The 14,261-nt window shown below is 57.5% G+C and overlaps 2 protein-coding genes across 3 annotated transcripts in view; one reads left to right on the top strand and one right to left on the bottom strand.

The window, feature by feature from the left end:
- Positions 1-14,261, top strand: part of ARSG (arylsulfatase G) — a 51,363-nt gene that overhangs the window by 8,492 nt on the left and 28,610 nt on the right. For both annotated transcript variants that reach the window (XM_073564827.1, XM_073564826.1), the window contains exon 2: positions 5,039-5,342. In XM_073564827.1, coding sequence (XP_073420928.1) covers positions 5,119-5,342 — 224 coding nt within the window. In that variant the 5' untranslated portion in view covers positions 5,039-5,118. The remainder of the gene's footprint in view (positions 1-5,038; positions 5,343-14,261) is intronic.
- Positions 7,578-14,240, bottom strand: LOC141078037 (uncharacterized). Its single transcript, XM_073564844.1, has 2 exons — positions 14,211-14,240; positions 7,578-11,364 (listed from the first exon to the last, which is right to left on the bottom strand). Exons 1-2 carry the CDS (start codon positions 14,238-14,240, stop codon positions 8,989-8,991), a joined length of 2,406 nt encoding a protein of 801 aa, XP_073420945.1. The 3' UTR covers positions 7,578-8,988.

Raw genomic sequence — 14,261 nt, 5'->3', positions numbered from 1 at the left:
ACGCTTCCGCTGGGCCGTCTTTGTCTAACCCCCGATCCACAGCTACCTTTGTAACCCTGCCGAGTTACAGCCAGACGCTTGTCACCTTCGTGACCCCGCCGAGCCACAGCAAATACCTTATACGTGCTTTCTAAACCGTTTGTCCACAGTCTCGCACCAAATGTGGCTTAGCGCCTACTATATGTGTTGGGGATCACTTGCGTGGCAGCGGATTAACGTCAGGCACACAAAACAGTCCATACTGTTTATTTAAGCACCATGATCCGCACCGTAAGCCAGGTTTCACATCACCGGCTTACACATAGTCCATTATTCATCACGTGTGGCTTTATACAGCATTCACTAGTCACTCTGGACTCTCTCCAGTCACCGGGTGACTGCACAGTTCAGTAACAGACCATTGTCAGTGCACACAGTTCTTTCCCCATACCTGGGGTTACCTCTCAGGAGCTCCTGCTCCACAGGCTGATTCCTCGTCAGTCCAAGGTCCTCAACAGGACAGCGTCTTTCTCCGTGTGGGGCCGTTCCAGGCTCCACCCACACATGTGGCCTGTCCGTGTGCTATTCAGTATGTTCATCCAACACCCAGGCCACCAGGTCCAAGGTCTCACCATGTGCTCCAGGATCCTACTCCCAGGATCTTCCAACACAGACCTTCCAGGATCTTGCACCCTGAACCATTGAGGTGCACACACTCTCTCCATGTGACCAGACCTGTCACATTATATTGTTGTAACCACCCCCATGGATGGCAGTACATGTGCGGTTAGTCAATTCCCGCTCAGCTTTCTGACTAACCCTATAAGCCCCCCTTATAAGTAATACACAAATACTTCTGGAACTATAAGTCCCAGAATAACCATATCATTTTGGCTTACAGCGCAGAGAACCTCTGTGACACATACCGGCCATTTACAATAATGCCAGTCCCTAATTCACCATCATAATTATACTTCCAAGCGCATCCTGAAGTGCATACATAGCGTCCCCTAGCTGTAACAAAGGTTAATGCATCACAGTGTGTATGTGGCCAGCCCTCGCAGTGCTCTTGCAGGTGGTGGGATGCGCAGTGCTCTTGCAGGTGGGGGGATGTGCAGTGCTCTTGCAGGTGGTGGGGTGTGCAGTGCTCTTGTAGGTGGGGGATGTCTTGTAGGTGGTGGTATGCGTAGTGCTCTTGCAGGTGGGGGATGCGCAGTGCTCTTGCAGGTGGGGTGTGTGCAGTGCTCTTGCAGGTGGGGGATGCGCAGTGCTCTTGCAGGTAGGGGGATGCGCAGTGCTCTTGTAGGTGGGGGATGCGCAGTGCTCTGGCAGGTGGGGGGATGCGCAGTGCTCTTGTAGGTTGGGGGATGCGCAGTGCTCTTGTAGGTTGGGGGATGCGCAGTGCTCTTGTAGGTTGGGGGGATGCGCAGTGCTCTTGCAGGTGGGGGGATGTGCAGTGCTCTTGCAGGTTGGTGGGGATGGGCAGTGCTCTTGCAAGTAGGGAGGATGCGCAGTGCTCCTGTAGGTTGGGGGATGCGCAGTGCTCTTGCAGGTAGGGGGATGAGCAGTGCTCTTGCAGGTTGGTGGGGATGGGCAGTGCTCTTGCAAGTAGGGAGGATGCGCAGTGCTCCTGTAGGTGGGGGATGAGTAGTGCTTTTGTAGGTGGGGGGATGAACAGTGCTCTTATAGGTTGGGGGGATGCACAGTGCTTTTGCAGGTGGGGGGATGCGTAGTGCTCTTGTAGGTGGGGGATGCGCAGTACTCTTTCAGGTAGGGGGATGCACAGTGCTCTTGTAGGTTGGGTTGATGCGTAGTGCTCTTGTAGGTGGGGGATGTGCAGTGCTCTTGTAGGTTGGGGGGATCAGCAGTGCTCTTGTAGGTTGGGTTGATGCGTAGTGCTCTTGTAGGTGGGGGATGCGCAGTGCTCTTGTAGGTGGGGGGTGATGCTCAGTGCTCTTGCATGTAGGGGGATGCACAGTGCTCTTGTAGGTTGGGTTGATGCGTAGTGCTCTTGTAGGTGGGGGATGTGTAGTGCTCTTGTAGGTGGGGGATGCGCAGTGCTCTTGTAGGTTGGGGGGATCAGCAGTGCTCTTGTTAGGTGGGGGATGCGTAGTGCTCTTGTAGGTGGGGGATGCGCAGTGCTCTTGTAGGTGGGGGATGCGCAGTGCTCTTGTAGGTGGATGCGCAGTGCTCTTGTAGGTGGGGGGATGCACAGTGCTCTTTCAGGTGGGGGATGCGCGGTGCTCTTGCAGGTAGGGGGGATGTGTGGTGCTCTTGCAGGTAGGGGGGATGCACGGTGCTCTTGCAGGTAGGGGGGATGCGCGGTGCTCTTGCAGGTGGGGGGATGCGCAGTACTCTTGTAGGTGGGGGATGTGCAGTGCTCTTGGTGGGGGATGCGCAGTGCTCTTGCAGGTAGGGGGGATGCGCAGTGCTCTTGTAGGTTGGGGGATGCGCAGTGCTCTTGTAGGTTGGGGGATGCGCAGTGCTCTTGCAGGTTGGGGGATGCGCAGTGCTCTTGCAGGTAGGGGGGATGCGCAGTGCTCTTGTAGGTTGGGGGATGCGCAGTGCTCTTGTAGGTTGGGGGATGCGCAGTGCTCTTGTAGGTGGGGGATACGCAGTGCTCTTGTAGGTTGGGGGGATGCGCAGTGCTCTTGTAGGTTGGGGGATGCGCAGTGCTCTTGTAGGTTGGGGGATACGCAGTGCTCTTGTAGGTTGGGGGGATGCGCAGTGCTCTTGCAGGTAGGGGGATGCGCAGTGCTCTTGTAGGTGGGGGATGCGCAGTGCTTTTGCAGGTAGGGGGGATGCGCAGTGCTCTTGTAGGTTGGGGGATGCGCAGTGCTCTTGTAGGTGGGGGATGTGCAGTGCTCTTGTAGGTTGGGGGATGCGCAGTGCTTTTGTAGGTGGGGGATGCGCAGTGCTCTTGTAGGTTGGGGGATGCGCAGTGCTCTTGTAGGTAGGGGGGATGCGCAGTGCTCTTGTAGGTAGGGGGGATGCGCAGTGCTCTTGTAGGTTGGGGGATGCGCAGTGCTCTTGTAGGTGGGGGATGCGCAGTGCTCCTGTAGGTTGGGGGGATGCGCAGTGCTCTTGTAGGTTGGGGGATGCGCAGTGCTCTTGTAGGTGGGGGATGCGCAGTGCTCTTTTAGGTGGGGGATGCGCAGTGCTCTTGTAGGTTGGGGGATGCGCAGTGCTTTTGTAGGTGGGGGATGCGCAGTGCTCTTGTAGGTTGGGGGATGCGCAGTGCTCTTGTAGGTGGGGGATGCGCAGTGCTCTTGTAGGTGGGGGATGCGCAGTGCTCTTGTAGGTTGGTGGATGCGCAGTGCTCTTGTAGGTGGGGGATACGCAGTGCTCCTGTAGGTTGGGGGGATGCGCAGTGCTCTTGTAGGTTGGGGGATGCGCAGTGCTCTTGTAGGTGGGGGATGCGCAGTGCTCTTTTAGGTGGGGGATGCGCAGTGCTCTTGTAGGTTGGGGGATGCGCAGTGCTCTTGTAGGTTGGGGGATGCGCAGTGCTCTTGTAGGTTGGGGGATGCGCAGTGCTCTTGTAGGTGGGGGATGCGCAGTGCTCTTGTAGGTTGGGGGATGCGCAGTGCTCTTGTAGGTTGGCGGATGCGCAGTGCTCTTGTAGGTGGGGGATACGCAGTGCTCTTGTAGGTTGGGGGGATGCGCAGTGCTCTTGTAGGTTGGGGGATGCGCAGTGCTCTTGTAGGTTGGGGGATGCGCAGTGCTCTTGTAGGTGGGGGATACGCAGTGCTCTTGTAGGTTGGGGGGATGCGCAGTGCTCTTGTAGGTTGGGGGATGCGCAGTGCTCTTGTAGGTGGGGGATGCGCAGTGCTCTTGCAGGTAGGGGGGATGCGCAGTGCTCTTGTAGGTTGGGGGATGCGCAGTGCTCTTGTAGGTGGGGGATGCGCAGTGCTCTTGTAGGTTGGGGGATGCGCAGTGCTCTTGTAGGTTGGCGGATGCGCAGTGCTCTTGTAGGTGGGGGATACGCAGTGCTCTTGTAGGTTGGGGGATGCGCAGTGCTCTTGTAGGTGGGGGATGCGCAGTGCTCTTGTAGGTGGGGGATGCGCAGTGCTCTTGTAGGGTGGTTGATGCGCAGTGCTCTTGTAGGTTGGGGGATGCGCAGTGCTCTTGTAGGTTGGCAGATGCGCAGTGCTCTTGTAGGTGGGGGAAACGCAGTGCTCTTGTAGGTTGGGGGATGCGCAGTGCTCTTGTAGGTGGGGGATACGCAGTGCTCTTGTAGGTGGGGGATGCGCAGTGCTCTTGTAGGTTGGGGGATGCGCAGTGCTCTTGCAGGTGGGGGGATGTGCAGTGCTCTTGTAAGTTGGGGGATGCGCAGTGCTCTTGTAGGTGGGGGATGCGCAGTGCTCTTGTAGGTTGGGGGATGCGCAGTGCTCTTGCAGGTTGGGGGATGCGCAGTGCTCTTGTAGGTGGGGGATGCGCAGTGCTCTTGCAGGTAGGGGGATGCGCAGTGCTCTTGTAGGTTGGGGGATGCGCAGTGCTCTTGTAGGTGGGGGATGCGCAGTGCTCTTGTAGGTTGGGGGATGCGCAGTGCTCTTGTAGGTTGGTGGGATGCGCAGTGCTCTTGCAGGTGGGGGGATGTGCAGTGCTCTTGTAAGTTGGGGGATGCGCAGTGCTCTTGCAGGTAGGGGGGATGCACAGTGCTCTTGTAGGTTGGGGGGATGCTCAGTGCTCTTGCAGGTTGGGAGGGATGCACAGTGTTTTTCTCATGAGGAAGGCAGTGCAGACGCCTGATAATTGTGAATTATCCTTTAGGTCTGTCATAAAGTGAGACTATAGCTCACAGGTGACATCCAATATGGTGGCATCTAACCTTTGTAGCAGAGAAATGCCATGATCTGTGATTGACCCCTGAGTAGTGACCTTCATACTGTGACATGGGAGGAGCAGACATCACCAGAGTCAGTGGAGATCCATAGATGACACCTGGCACCCTAAGCCTCTACCTTACTGCCTGTCATCCATCTGCCCCCCAGTCAGCATGTTCATGGCCACTTTGTATTCCGATTCTCTGCCTCTCATCCATCTTTCCTGTGTTTTCTAGGCATTGAAGCTGCGAGACTCAAGTTCTGATGATCTTCCCATCCATGATCCCCAAAACATCACAACTAGCGTCTGTCCACCATGGCCACAACAACCTTGCTCCCCAGTTATGTCATGGCTGCATTTTGTATTGGTTTCATCTGGTTCTTGGAATCCAGTGCCTGCCAACAACAGAGCAATGACAAGAAGCCCAACTTTATAATTATCCTAGCAGATGACATGGGGTGGGGGGATCTGGGGGCAAATCTTGCTGCAGGGCAGTCACATACTCCCAACCTGGACAAGCTGGCCCTCGAGGGGTTGAGGTAAATGTCAAAGAATATGTTGTTCTCCAGTGACGAGAATGTTCTACTGTGCAGGCCTTGGGTTCTGGAGGTGAACAGGGTCTGGAGTTGAGTGTGTGCCGGGGTCTGGCATGGTGATGGGAGTGGAGTGGGGTCAGAGTCTGGAGGGATGAGAGGGCTTGAGTGGAGGCTGTCTGGGGTCTAGGACGGTGATGGGTCTAGAGAGGAGCTAAGTTTGATGACTGAAGTGGTGATAGGGCTGGAGGGTTGCTGGGTCTGGAACGGTGACAGGGCTCGAGTGAAGCTGTGTCTGGGGTCTGGAACAATGATGGGTCTAGAGGGAAGCTGGATCAGTTGTCTGGAGCAATCATGGGGAAGGAAGGGAGCTGGGGCTGAAGCGGTGATGGGCTTCTAGGGCATCTGGGTTAGGGGACTGAAGCAGTGATGGGGCTGGAGGGTTGCTGGGTCTGAAACGGTAACAGCTGGAGTGAAGCTGTGTCTGGGGTCTGGAACAATGATGGATCTAGAGGGAAGCTGGATCAGTTGTCTGGAGCAGTCATGGGGAAGGAAGGGAGCTGGGGCTGAAGCGGTGATGGGCTTGTAGGACATCTAGGTTAGGGGACTGAAGCAGTCACGGGGCTGGAGGGTTGCTTGGTCTGAAAATGTGACAGAGCTGGAGTGAAGCTGTGTCTGGAACAATGATAGGTCTAGAGGAGAGCTGGATCAGTTGTCTGCAGCGGTCATAGAGCAGGAAGGGAGCTGGGGCTGAAGCGGTGATGGGACTGAAGCAATGATGGGGCTGGATGGGAAGCTGGGTCCAGGGACTGGAGCAATGATGAGGCTGGATGGGAATCTGGGTCAAAGGACTGGAGCAATGATGAGGCTGGAGGCGAGCTGGGTCCAGGGCTTGGAGGGGTGATGGGGCTGGAGGCGAGCTGGGTCCAGGGCTTGGAGTGGTGATTGGGCTGGAGGTGAGCTGGGTGCGGGACTGGAGCGGTGATGGGACGGATGGAGAGCTGGGTCTGAGGACTGAAGCGGTGCTGGGGAGCTGCATTACATAGTTACATAGATTGAAAAAAGACTTAGGTCCACAGAGTTCAGCCTTTCTCCACCAATTGTCCGGGGAGTGGAGCGGTGATGGGGCTGGAGGCGAGCTGGGTCCAGGGACTAGAGGGGTGATTTGACTGGATGGAGAGCTGGGTCCGGAGACTGGAGCTGTGATTTGGCTGGATGGAGAGCTAGGTCCGGGGACTGGAGGGGTGATGAGGCTGGAGGCGAGCTGGGTTCGGGTACTGGAGCAATGATGAGGCTGGATGGGAAGCTTTGTCCAGGGACTGGAGTAGTGATGAGGCTGGAGGCGAGCTGGGTCTGGGGACTGGAGGGTTGTGAATAAACTTGGCACACACACTATAGATCCGGTGAAAATGATTTAATAAGGTGCAGTACATACAGTAGACGTTTCGGTCACAACGACCTTCATCAATGTACTGAAAAATAAATAAAATGAAGCAAAGCATATACAATGAAAGTTAATCTGGGAACATTGTAACACAAGAAAGTAATGCCACATCACATCATAATCATGATAGCCAATAAATCTTGCAATTGTAAGCAGAGTCTCCAACAACATGGGCAACCAACTACTTCCTGTAGGCCACCATCTTGCTTTTCTATATAAATAATAGCCGGGAAACACTCCGTAGCACATATGACAAGCGGTGGATACCGCGTCCTCTCCTCACACGCTCCTCTCACCCTCCTCTCTAACCGGATTGGTAAGCCTTTAGCTATTATTTCCCATAACCATACCGTTCACCCAGCGGCCCGTTTTCTGTGTATTCATTGCACGGTGTCTCTCACCCCACAGATATATCATCCTCAAGTGCTGCATCTCTGTTCAGCGGTATGTACGGCGTCTTTTTTCGTGGACACGCACACTGAACGCCAGTATATTTACCACTTGCACTATTTGCATATCCTTTTCTTTCGGGACATTTTGCCCTATAGGCCCATTTCACAGTTAATTACGCTAGGTATGTTCTCTATTATCTTATTATGACAATTGGTTGCCCATGTTGTTGGAGACTCTGCTTACAATTATATGATTTATTGGCTATCATGATTACGATGTGATGTGGCATTGTGTTACAATGTTCCCAGATTAACTTTCATTGTATATACGTTGGTTCATTTTATTTATTTTTCAGTACATTGATGAAGGTCGTTGTGACCGAAACGTCTATTGTATGTACTGCACCTTATTAAATCATTTTCACCGGATCTATAGTGTGTGCCAAGTTTATACACAACCTTATACGGATTGGGATCCTATTTGAGCACCACGGGTTTAGTTGTGCTAAGGGCTTTGTGCACTGGGGACTGGAGGGGAGATGGGGTTGTTTGGGAAGCGAGGTCCAGGGACTGGAGCGGTGATGTGGTTGGAGGCGATCAGGTTCCGGGGACTGGAGCGGTGATGGGGCTGGAGGCAATCAGGTTCTGGGGACTGGAGCGGTGATGGGGCTGGAGGCAATCAGGTTCTGGGGACAGGAGCGGTGATGGGGCTGGAGGCGATCAGGGTCCAGGGACTGGAGCGGTGATGGGGCTGGAGGCAATCAGGTTCTGAGGACTGGAGCAGTGATTGGGCTGGAGGCAATCAGGTTCTGGGGACTGGAGCGGTGATGGGGCTGGAGGCGATCAGGGTCCAGGGACTGGAGCGGTGATGGGGCTGGAGGCAATCAGGTTCTGGGGACTGGAGCGGTGATGGGGCTGGAGGCAATCAGGGTCCAGGGACTGGAGCGGTGATGGGGCTGGAGGCAATCAGGTTCTGGGGACTGGAGCGGTGATGGGGCTGGAGGCGATCAGGGTCCAGGGACTGGAGCGGTGATGGGGCTGGAGGCAATCAGGTTCTGGGGACTGGAGCAGTGATTGGGCTGGAGGCAATCAGGTTCTGGGGACTGGAGTAATGGTGAGGCTGGAGGCGAGCTGGGTCCGGGACAGGATTGGTGATGAGGCTGGAGGCAATCAGGTTCTGAGGACTGGAGCAGTGATTGGGCTGGAGGCAATCAGGTTCTGGGGACTGGAGTAATGGTGAGGCTGGAGGCGAGCTGGGTCCGGGACAGGATTGGTGATGAGGCTGGATGGGGAGCTCCGTCTGGTGACTGCAGCGGTGCTGGGGAGCTGCATTACATACAGCTCTGGCAAATCCCTGTCATGGCCAGCCCAATCTCCAGACCTGAACCCCATTGAAAACCTCTGGAATGTAATCAAGAGGATGATGGATAGTCACAAGCCACCAGACAAAGAACTGCTTACATTTTTGCACCAGAAGCAGTGTGAAAGACTGGTGGAAAGCAGCCAAGACGCATGAAAGCTGTGATTAGATATCAGGGTTATTTCGCAAAATATTGATTTCTGAACTCTTCCTGAGGTAAAACATTAGGATTGTTGTTTCTAAATGATTATGAACTTGTTTTCTTTCTGCATTATATGAGGTCTGAAAGCACTGGGTTTTTTGTTTTTTTTAATTTTGACCATTTTTCTGTTTCAGAAAAAAGTACAAAACTTATTGCTTAGAAATTCAAAGACATGTTGTCAGAAGAGCAATTTATATTTTACTCAAACATATAAAGAGAAAAGTCAGACAAACTGAACATTTGAAAGTGGTCTCTTAATTGTTGCCAGAACTGTAGTTACATAGATTGAAAAAGCCTTTCTCTACCAATTGTCCGGTGACTGGAGGGGTGATGGGGCCGGAGGCGAGCTGGGTCCGGGGACTGGAGCGGTGATGGGGCTGGATGGTGAGCTGGGTCCAGGGACTGGAGCAGTGATGGGCCAGGAGGCGAACTGGTTGCAGGGACTGGAGGGGTGATTTGGCTGGAGGCGATCTGGGTCCGGGGACTGGAGGGGTGATGGGGCTGGAGACAAGCTGGGTCCGGGGACTGGAGGGGTGATGGGGCTGGAGGCTATCTGGGTCCGGGGACTGGAGGGGTGATGGGGCTGGAGGAGAGCTGGGTCCGGGGACTGGAGCGGTGATGGGGCTGGTGGCGAGCTGGGACCAGGGATTGGAGCGGTGATGGGGCTGGAAGCGAACTGGTTGCAGGCACTGGAGGGGTGATGAGGCTGGAGGCGAGCTGGGTCTGGGTACTGGAGCGGTGATGAGGCTGGAAGCGAGCTGGTTGCAGGGACTGGAGGGGTGATGAGGCTGGGGGCGAGCTGGTCTGGGTACTGGAGCGGTGATGAGGCTGGAAGCGAGCTGGTTGCAGGGACTGGAGGGGTGATGAGGCTGGGGGCGAGCTGGTCTGGGGACAGGAGAGGTGATGAGGCTGGAAGCGAGCTGGGTCCGGGGACTGGAGCGGTGATGGGGCTGGAGGCGAACTGGGTCCGGGGGACTGGAGCGGTGATGGGGATGGAGGTGAGCTGGTTGCAGGGACTGGAGGGGTGATGAGGCACGAGGTAAGCTGGGTTTGGGGACTAGAGCGGTGATGGGGCTGGATGGGGATCTGGGTACGGGGACTGGAGCGGTGATGGGGCTGGAAGCGAGCTGGTTGCAGGGACTGGAGGGGTGATGAGGCTGGAGGCAAGCTGGGACTGGGGACTGGAGCAATGATGGGGCTCGATGGGAAGCTGGGTCCGGGCACTGAAGCAATGATGAGGCTGGATGGGAAGCTAGGTCCGGGCACTGGAGCAATGATGAGGCTGGACGGGAAGCGTGGTCCGGGGACTGGAGCAGTGATGAGGCTGGAGGCGAGCTGGGTCTGGGGACTGGAGCAATGATGGGGCTAGAGGCGAGCTGGGTCCAGGGACTGGAGCGGTGATGGGGCTGGATGCTGAGCTGGATCAAGGGACTGGAGCGGTGATGGGGCTGGATGCTGAGCTGGGTCCGTGATGGGGCTGTAGGCGAGCTGGGTCCAGGGACTGGAGCGGTGATAAGGCTGTAGACGAGCTGGATACGGGGACTGGAGCGATGATGGGGCTGGATGGTGAGCTGGGTCCGGGGACTGGAGGGGTGATGGGGCTGGAGGCAAGCTGAGTCCGGGGACTGGAGGGGTGATGGGGCTGAAGGCAAGCTGGGTCCGGGGACTGGAGGGGTGATGGGGCTGGAGGCTATCTGGGTCGGGGGACTGGAGCGGTGATGGGGCTGGAGGCGAGTTGGGTCCAGGGACTGAAGGGGTGATGGGGCTGGAGGCGAGCTGGGTCCAGGGACTGAAGGGGTGATGGGGCTGGAGGTGAGCTGGTTGCAGGGACTGGAGGGGTGATGAGGCTGGAGGTGAGCTGGGTCCAGGGACTGAAGGGGTGATGGGGCTGGAGGCGAGCTGAGTCTGGGGACTGGGGGGGTGATGGGACTAGAGGCGAGCTGGTTCCGAGGAATGGAGCGGTGATGGGGCTGGAAGCGAGCTGGTTGCAGGGACTGGAGGGGTGATGAGGCTGGAGGCGAGCTGGGTCCGGGGACTGGAAGAGTAATGAGGCTGGATGGTGAGCTGGGTCCAGGGACTGGAGGGGTGATGGGGCTGGAGGCAAGCTGGGTCCAGGGACTGGAGCGGTAATGGGGCTGGATGCTGAGCTGGGTCCATGGACTGGAGCGGTGATGGGACTGTAGGCGAGCTGGGTCCAGGGACTGCAGCGGTGATGAGGCTGTAGGCGAGCTGGGTCCAGGGACTGGAGCGGAGTTGGTGCTGGATGGTGAACTGGGTCCGGGGACTGAAGAGGTGATGGGGCTGGATGGTGAGCTGGGTCCGGGGACTGGAGTGGTGATGGGGCTGGAGGCGAGCTGGGTCCAGGGACTGGAGCGGTGATGGGTTCGGGGACTGGAGGGGTGATGAGGCTGGAGGCGATCAGATTCATGGGACTGAAGCAGTGATGGGGCTGGATGCTGAGCTGGGTCCAGGGACTGGAGCGGTGATGGGGCTGGATTGTGAGCTGGGTCCGGGGACTGGAGCGGTGATTGGGCTGGGTCTGGGGACTGGAGTGGTGATGGGGCTGGATGGTGAGCTGGGTCCAGGGACTGGAGCGGTGATGGGGTTGGATGTTGAGCTGGGTCCTGGGACTAGAGGTGATCAGGTTCCCGGGACTGGAGCGATGATGGGTCTGGAGTTGAGCTGGTTCCAGGGACTGGAGCGGTGATGGGGCTGGATGGTGAGCCAGGTCCAGGGACTAATAAACAGAAAAAGAAAACAGACTCTGCATATATGTGGGATCACCACGCATGAGGCAATTATGAGAAAATATAAATTTTTATTTTTTGCACAAAAGCAGCAAAAAACACAACTCGTTAAAAACAATTAAAAACAGTCTAGTCAGCATGTAAACCGCTGGCTGCAGAATATAATGGCACTTAATATAAATCAATCAAGCTATTAATGAAGCTCCATATAATACAGACAGTACAGTGGGAGCAATAGAAAGAGACAATCAAAAAATGACTGGACAAGTTATTGTAACTCTGTAGTAATGTAATGTGCTAAGGTCCAGGGACTGGAGCGGTGATGGGGCTGGATGGTGAGTTGGGTCCAGGGACTGGAGCACTGATGGGGCTTGATGGTGAGCTGGTTCCAGGGACTGGAGTGATGGGGCTGGATGGTGAGCTGGGTCCGGCACTGGAGCGGTGATGGGCCTGGATGGTGAGCTGGGTCCGGGGACTGGAGTAGTGATGGGGCTGGATGGTGAGCTGGGTCCGGGGACTGGAGTAGTGATGGGCCTGGATGGTGAGCTGGGTCCGGGGACTGGAGTATTGATGGGGCTGGATGGTGAGCTGGGTCCAGGGACTGGAAGGGTGATGAGGCTGGAGGCGAGCTGGGTCCGGGGACTGGAGGGGTGATGAGGCTGGAGGCGAGCTGGGTCCGGGGACTGGAGCGGTGATGCGGCTGGATGGTGAGCTGGGTCCGGGGACTGGAGCGGTGATGGGGTAGGATGGTGAGCTGGGTCCTGGGACTAGAGGTGATCAGGTTCCTGGGACTGGAGCGATGATGGGTCTGGAGTTGAGCTGGTTCCAGGGACTGGAGCGGTGATGGGGCTGGATGGTGAGTTGGGTCCAGGGACTGGAGCACTGATGGGGCTTGATGGTGAGCTGGTTCCAGGGACTGGAGTGATGGGGCTGGATGGTGAGCTGGGTCCGGCACTGGTGCGGTGATGGGCCTGGATGGTGAGCTGGGTCCGGGGACTGGAGTGGTGATGGGGCTGGATGGTGAGCTGGGTCCGGGGACTGGAGCTGTGATGCGGCTGGATGGCGAGCTGGGTCCAGGGACTGGAGCGGTAATGGGCCTGGATGGTGAGCTGGGTCCAGGGACTGGAAGGGTGATGAGGCTGGAGGCGAGCTGGGTCCGGGGACTGGAGGGGTGATGAAGCTGGAGGCGAGCTTGGTCCGGGGCCTGGAGCGGTGTTGGGGCTGGATGCTGAGCTGGGTCCAGGGACTGGAGTGATGCGGCTGGATGGCGAGCTGGGTCCGGGGACTGGAGCGGTGATGGGCCTGGATGGTGAGCTGGGTCCAGGGACTGGAAGGGTGATGAGGCTGGAGGCGAGCTGGGTCCGGGGACTGGAGGGGTGATGAAGCTGGAGGCGAGCTTCGTCCGGGGCCTGGAGCGGTGTTGGGGCTGGATGCTGAGCTGGGTCCAGGGACTGGAAGGGTGATGAGGCTGGAGGCGAGCTGGGTCCGGGGACTGGAGCAGTGATACGGCTGATGGTGAGCTGGGTCCTGGGACTGGAGCGGTGATTAGGCTGGATGGAGAGCTGGGTCTGGGGACTGAAGCGGTGATTGGGCTGGGTCTGGGGACTGGAGTGGTGATGGGGCTGGATGGTGAGCTGGGTCCGGGGACTGGAGCGGTGATAGGGCTGGAGCGGTGATGGGGTTGGATGGTGAGCTGGGTCCTGGGACTAGAGGTGATCAGGTTCCCAGGACTGGGGCGATGATGGGTCTGGAGTTGAGCTGGTTCCAGGGACTGGAGTGATGGGGCTGGATGGTGAGCTGGGTCCGGCACTGGAGCGGTGATGGGCCTGGATGGTGAGCTGGGTCCGGGGACTGGAGAGGTGATGGGGCTGGATGGTGAGCTGGGTCCGGGGACTGGAGCGGTGATGGGCCTGGATGGTGAGCTGAGTCCGGGGACTGGAGCGGTGATGGGGCTGGATGGTGAGCTGGGTCCGGGGACTGGAGCGGTGATGGGGCTGGATGGTGAGCCGGGTCCAGGGACTGGAGCGGTGATGGGCCTGGATGGTGAGCTGGGTCCGGGGACTGGAGCGGTGATGGGGCTGGATGGTGAGCTGGGTCCGGGGACTGGAGCGGTGGTGGGGCTGGATGGTGAGCCGGGTCCAGGGACTGGAGCGGTAATGGGGTTGGATGGTGAGTTGCGTCCGGGGACTGGAGCAGTGATGGGGCTTGATGGTGAGCTGGTTCTAGGGACAGGAGCGGTGATGGGGCTGGATGGTGAGCTGGTTCCAGGGACAGGAGCGGTGATGGGCCTGGATGGTGAGCTGGGTCCGGGGACTGGAGCGGTGATGGGGCTGGATGGTGAGCTGGGTCCAGGGACTGGAAGGGTGATGAGGCTGGAGGCGAGCTGGGTCCGGGGACTGGAGGGGTGATGAGGCTGGAGGCGAGCTTGGTCCGGGGACTGGAGCGGTGATGGGGCTGGATGGTGAGCTTGGTCCAGGGACTGGAAGGGTGATGAGGCTGGAGGCGAGCTGGGTCCGGGGACTGGAGGGGTGATGAGGCTGGAGGCGAGCTGGGTCCGGGGACTGGAGTGGTGATGCGGCTGGATGGTGAGCTGGGTCTGAGGACTGGAGCGGTGATGGGGCAGGAAGCGAGCTGGTTCTGGAGCAGTGATGGGCAAGAGACTGGAGTAGGTCACTCTTCTATGGTCGCCTCTCTTGGATGCCGATGCTGCTCGCTGATGTTGAGCGCACACCCTGCTCCGTGCTCGGGGGTGACCACATATTCTCTTCACACCTCTTTTC

This window comes from Dendrobates tinctorius, unplaced genomic scaffold (genome assembly GCF_039654945.1).
Source record: "Dendrobates tinctorius isolate UK_male_01 unplaced genomic scaffold, ASM3965494v1 ptg000491l, whole genome shotgun sequence".
NCBI lineage: Eukaryota > Metazoa > Chordata > Amphibia > Anura > Dendrobatidae > Dendrobates > Dendrobates tinctorius.
Note: the sequence above shows the minus strand (reverse complement) of the source record. Positions and strands in the feature narration are given on the sequence as shown.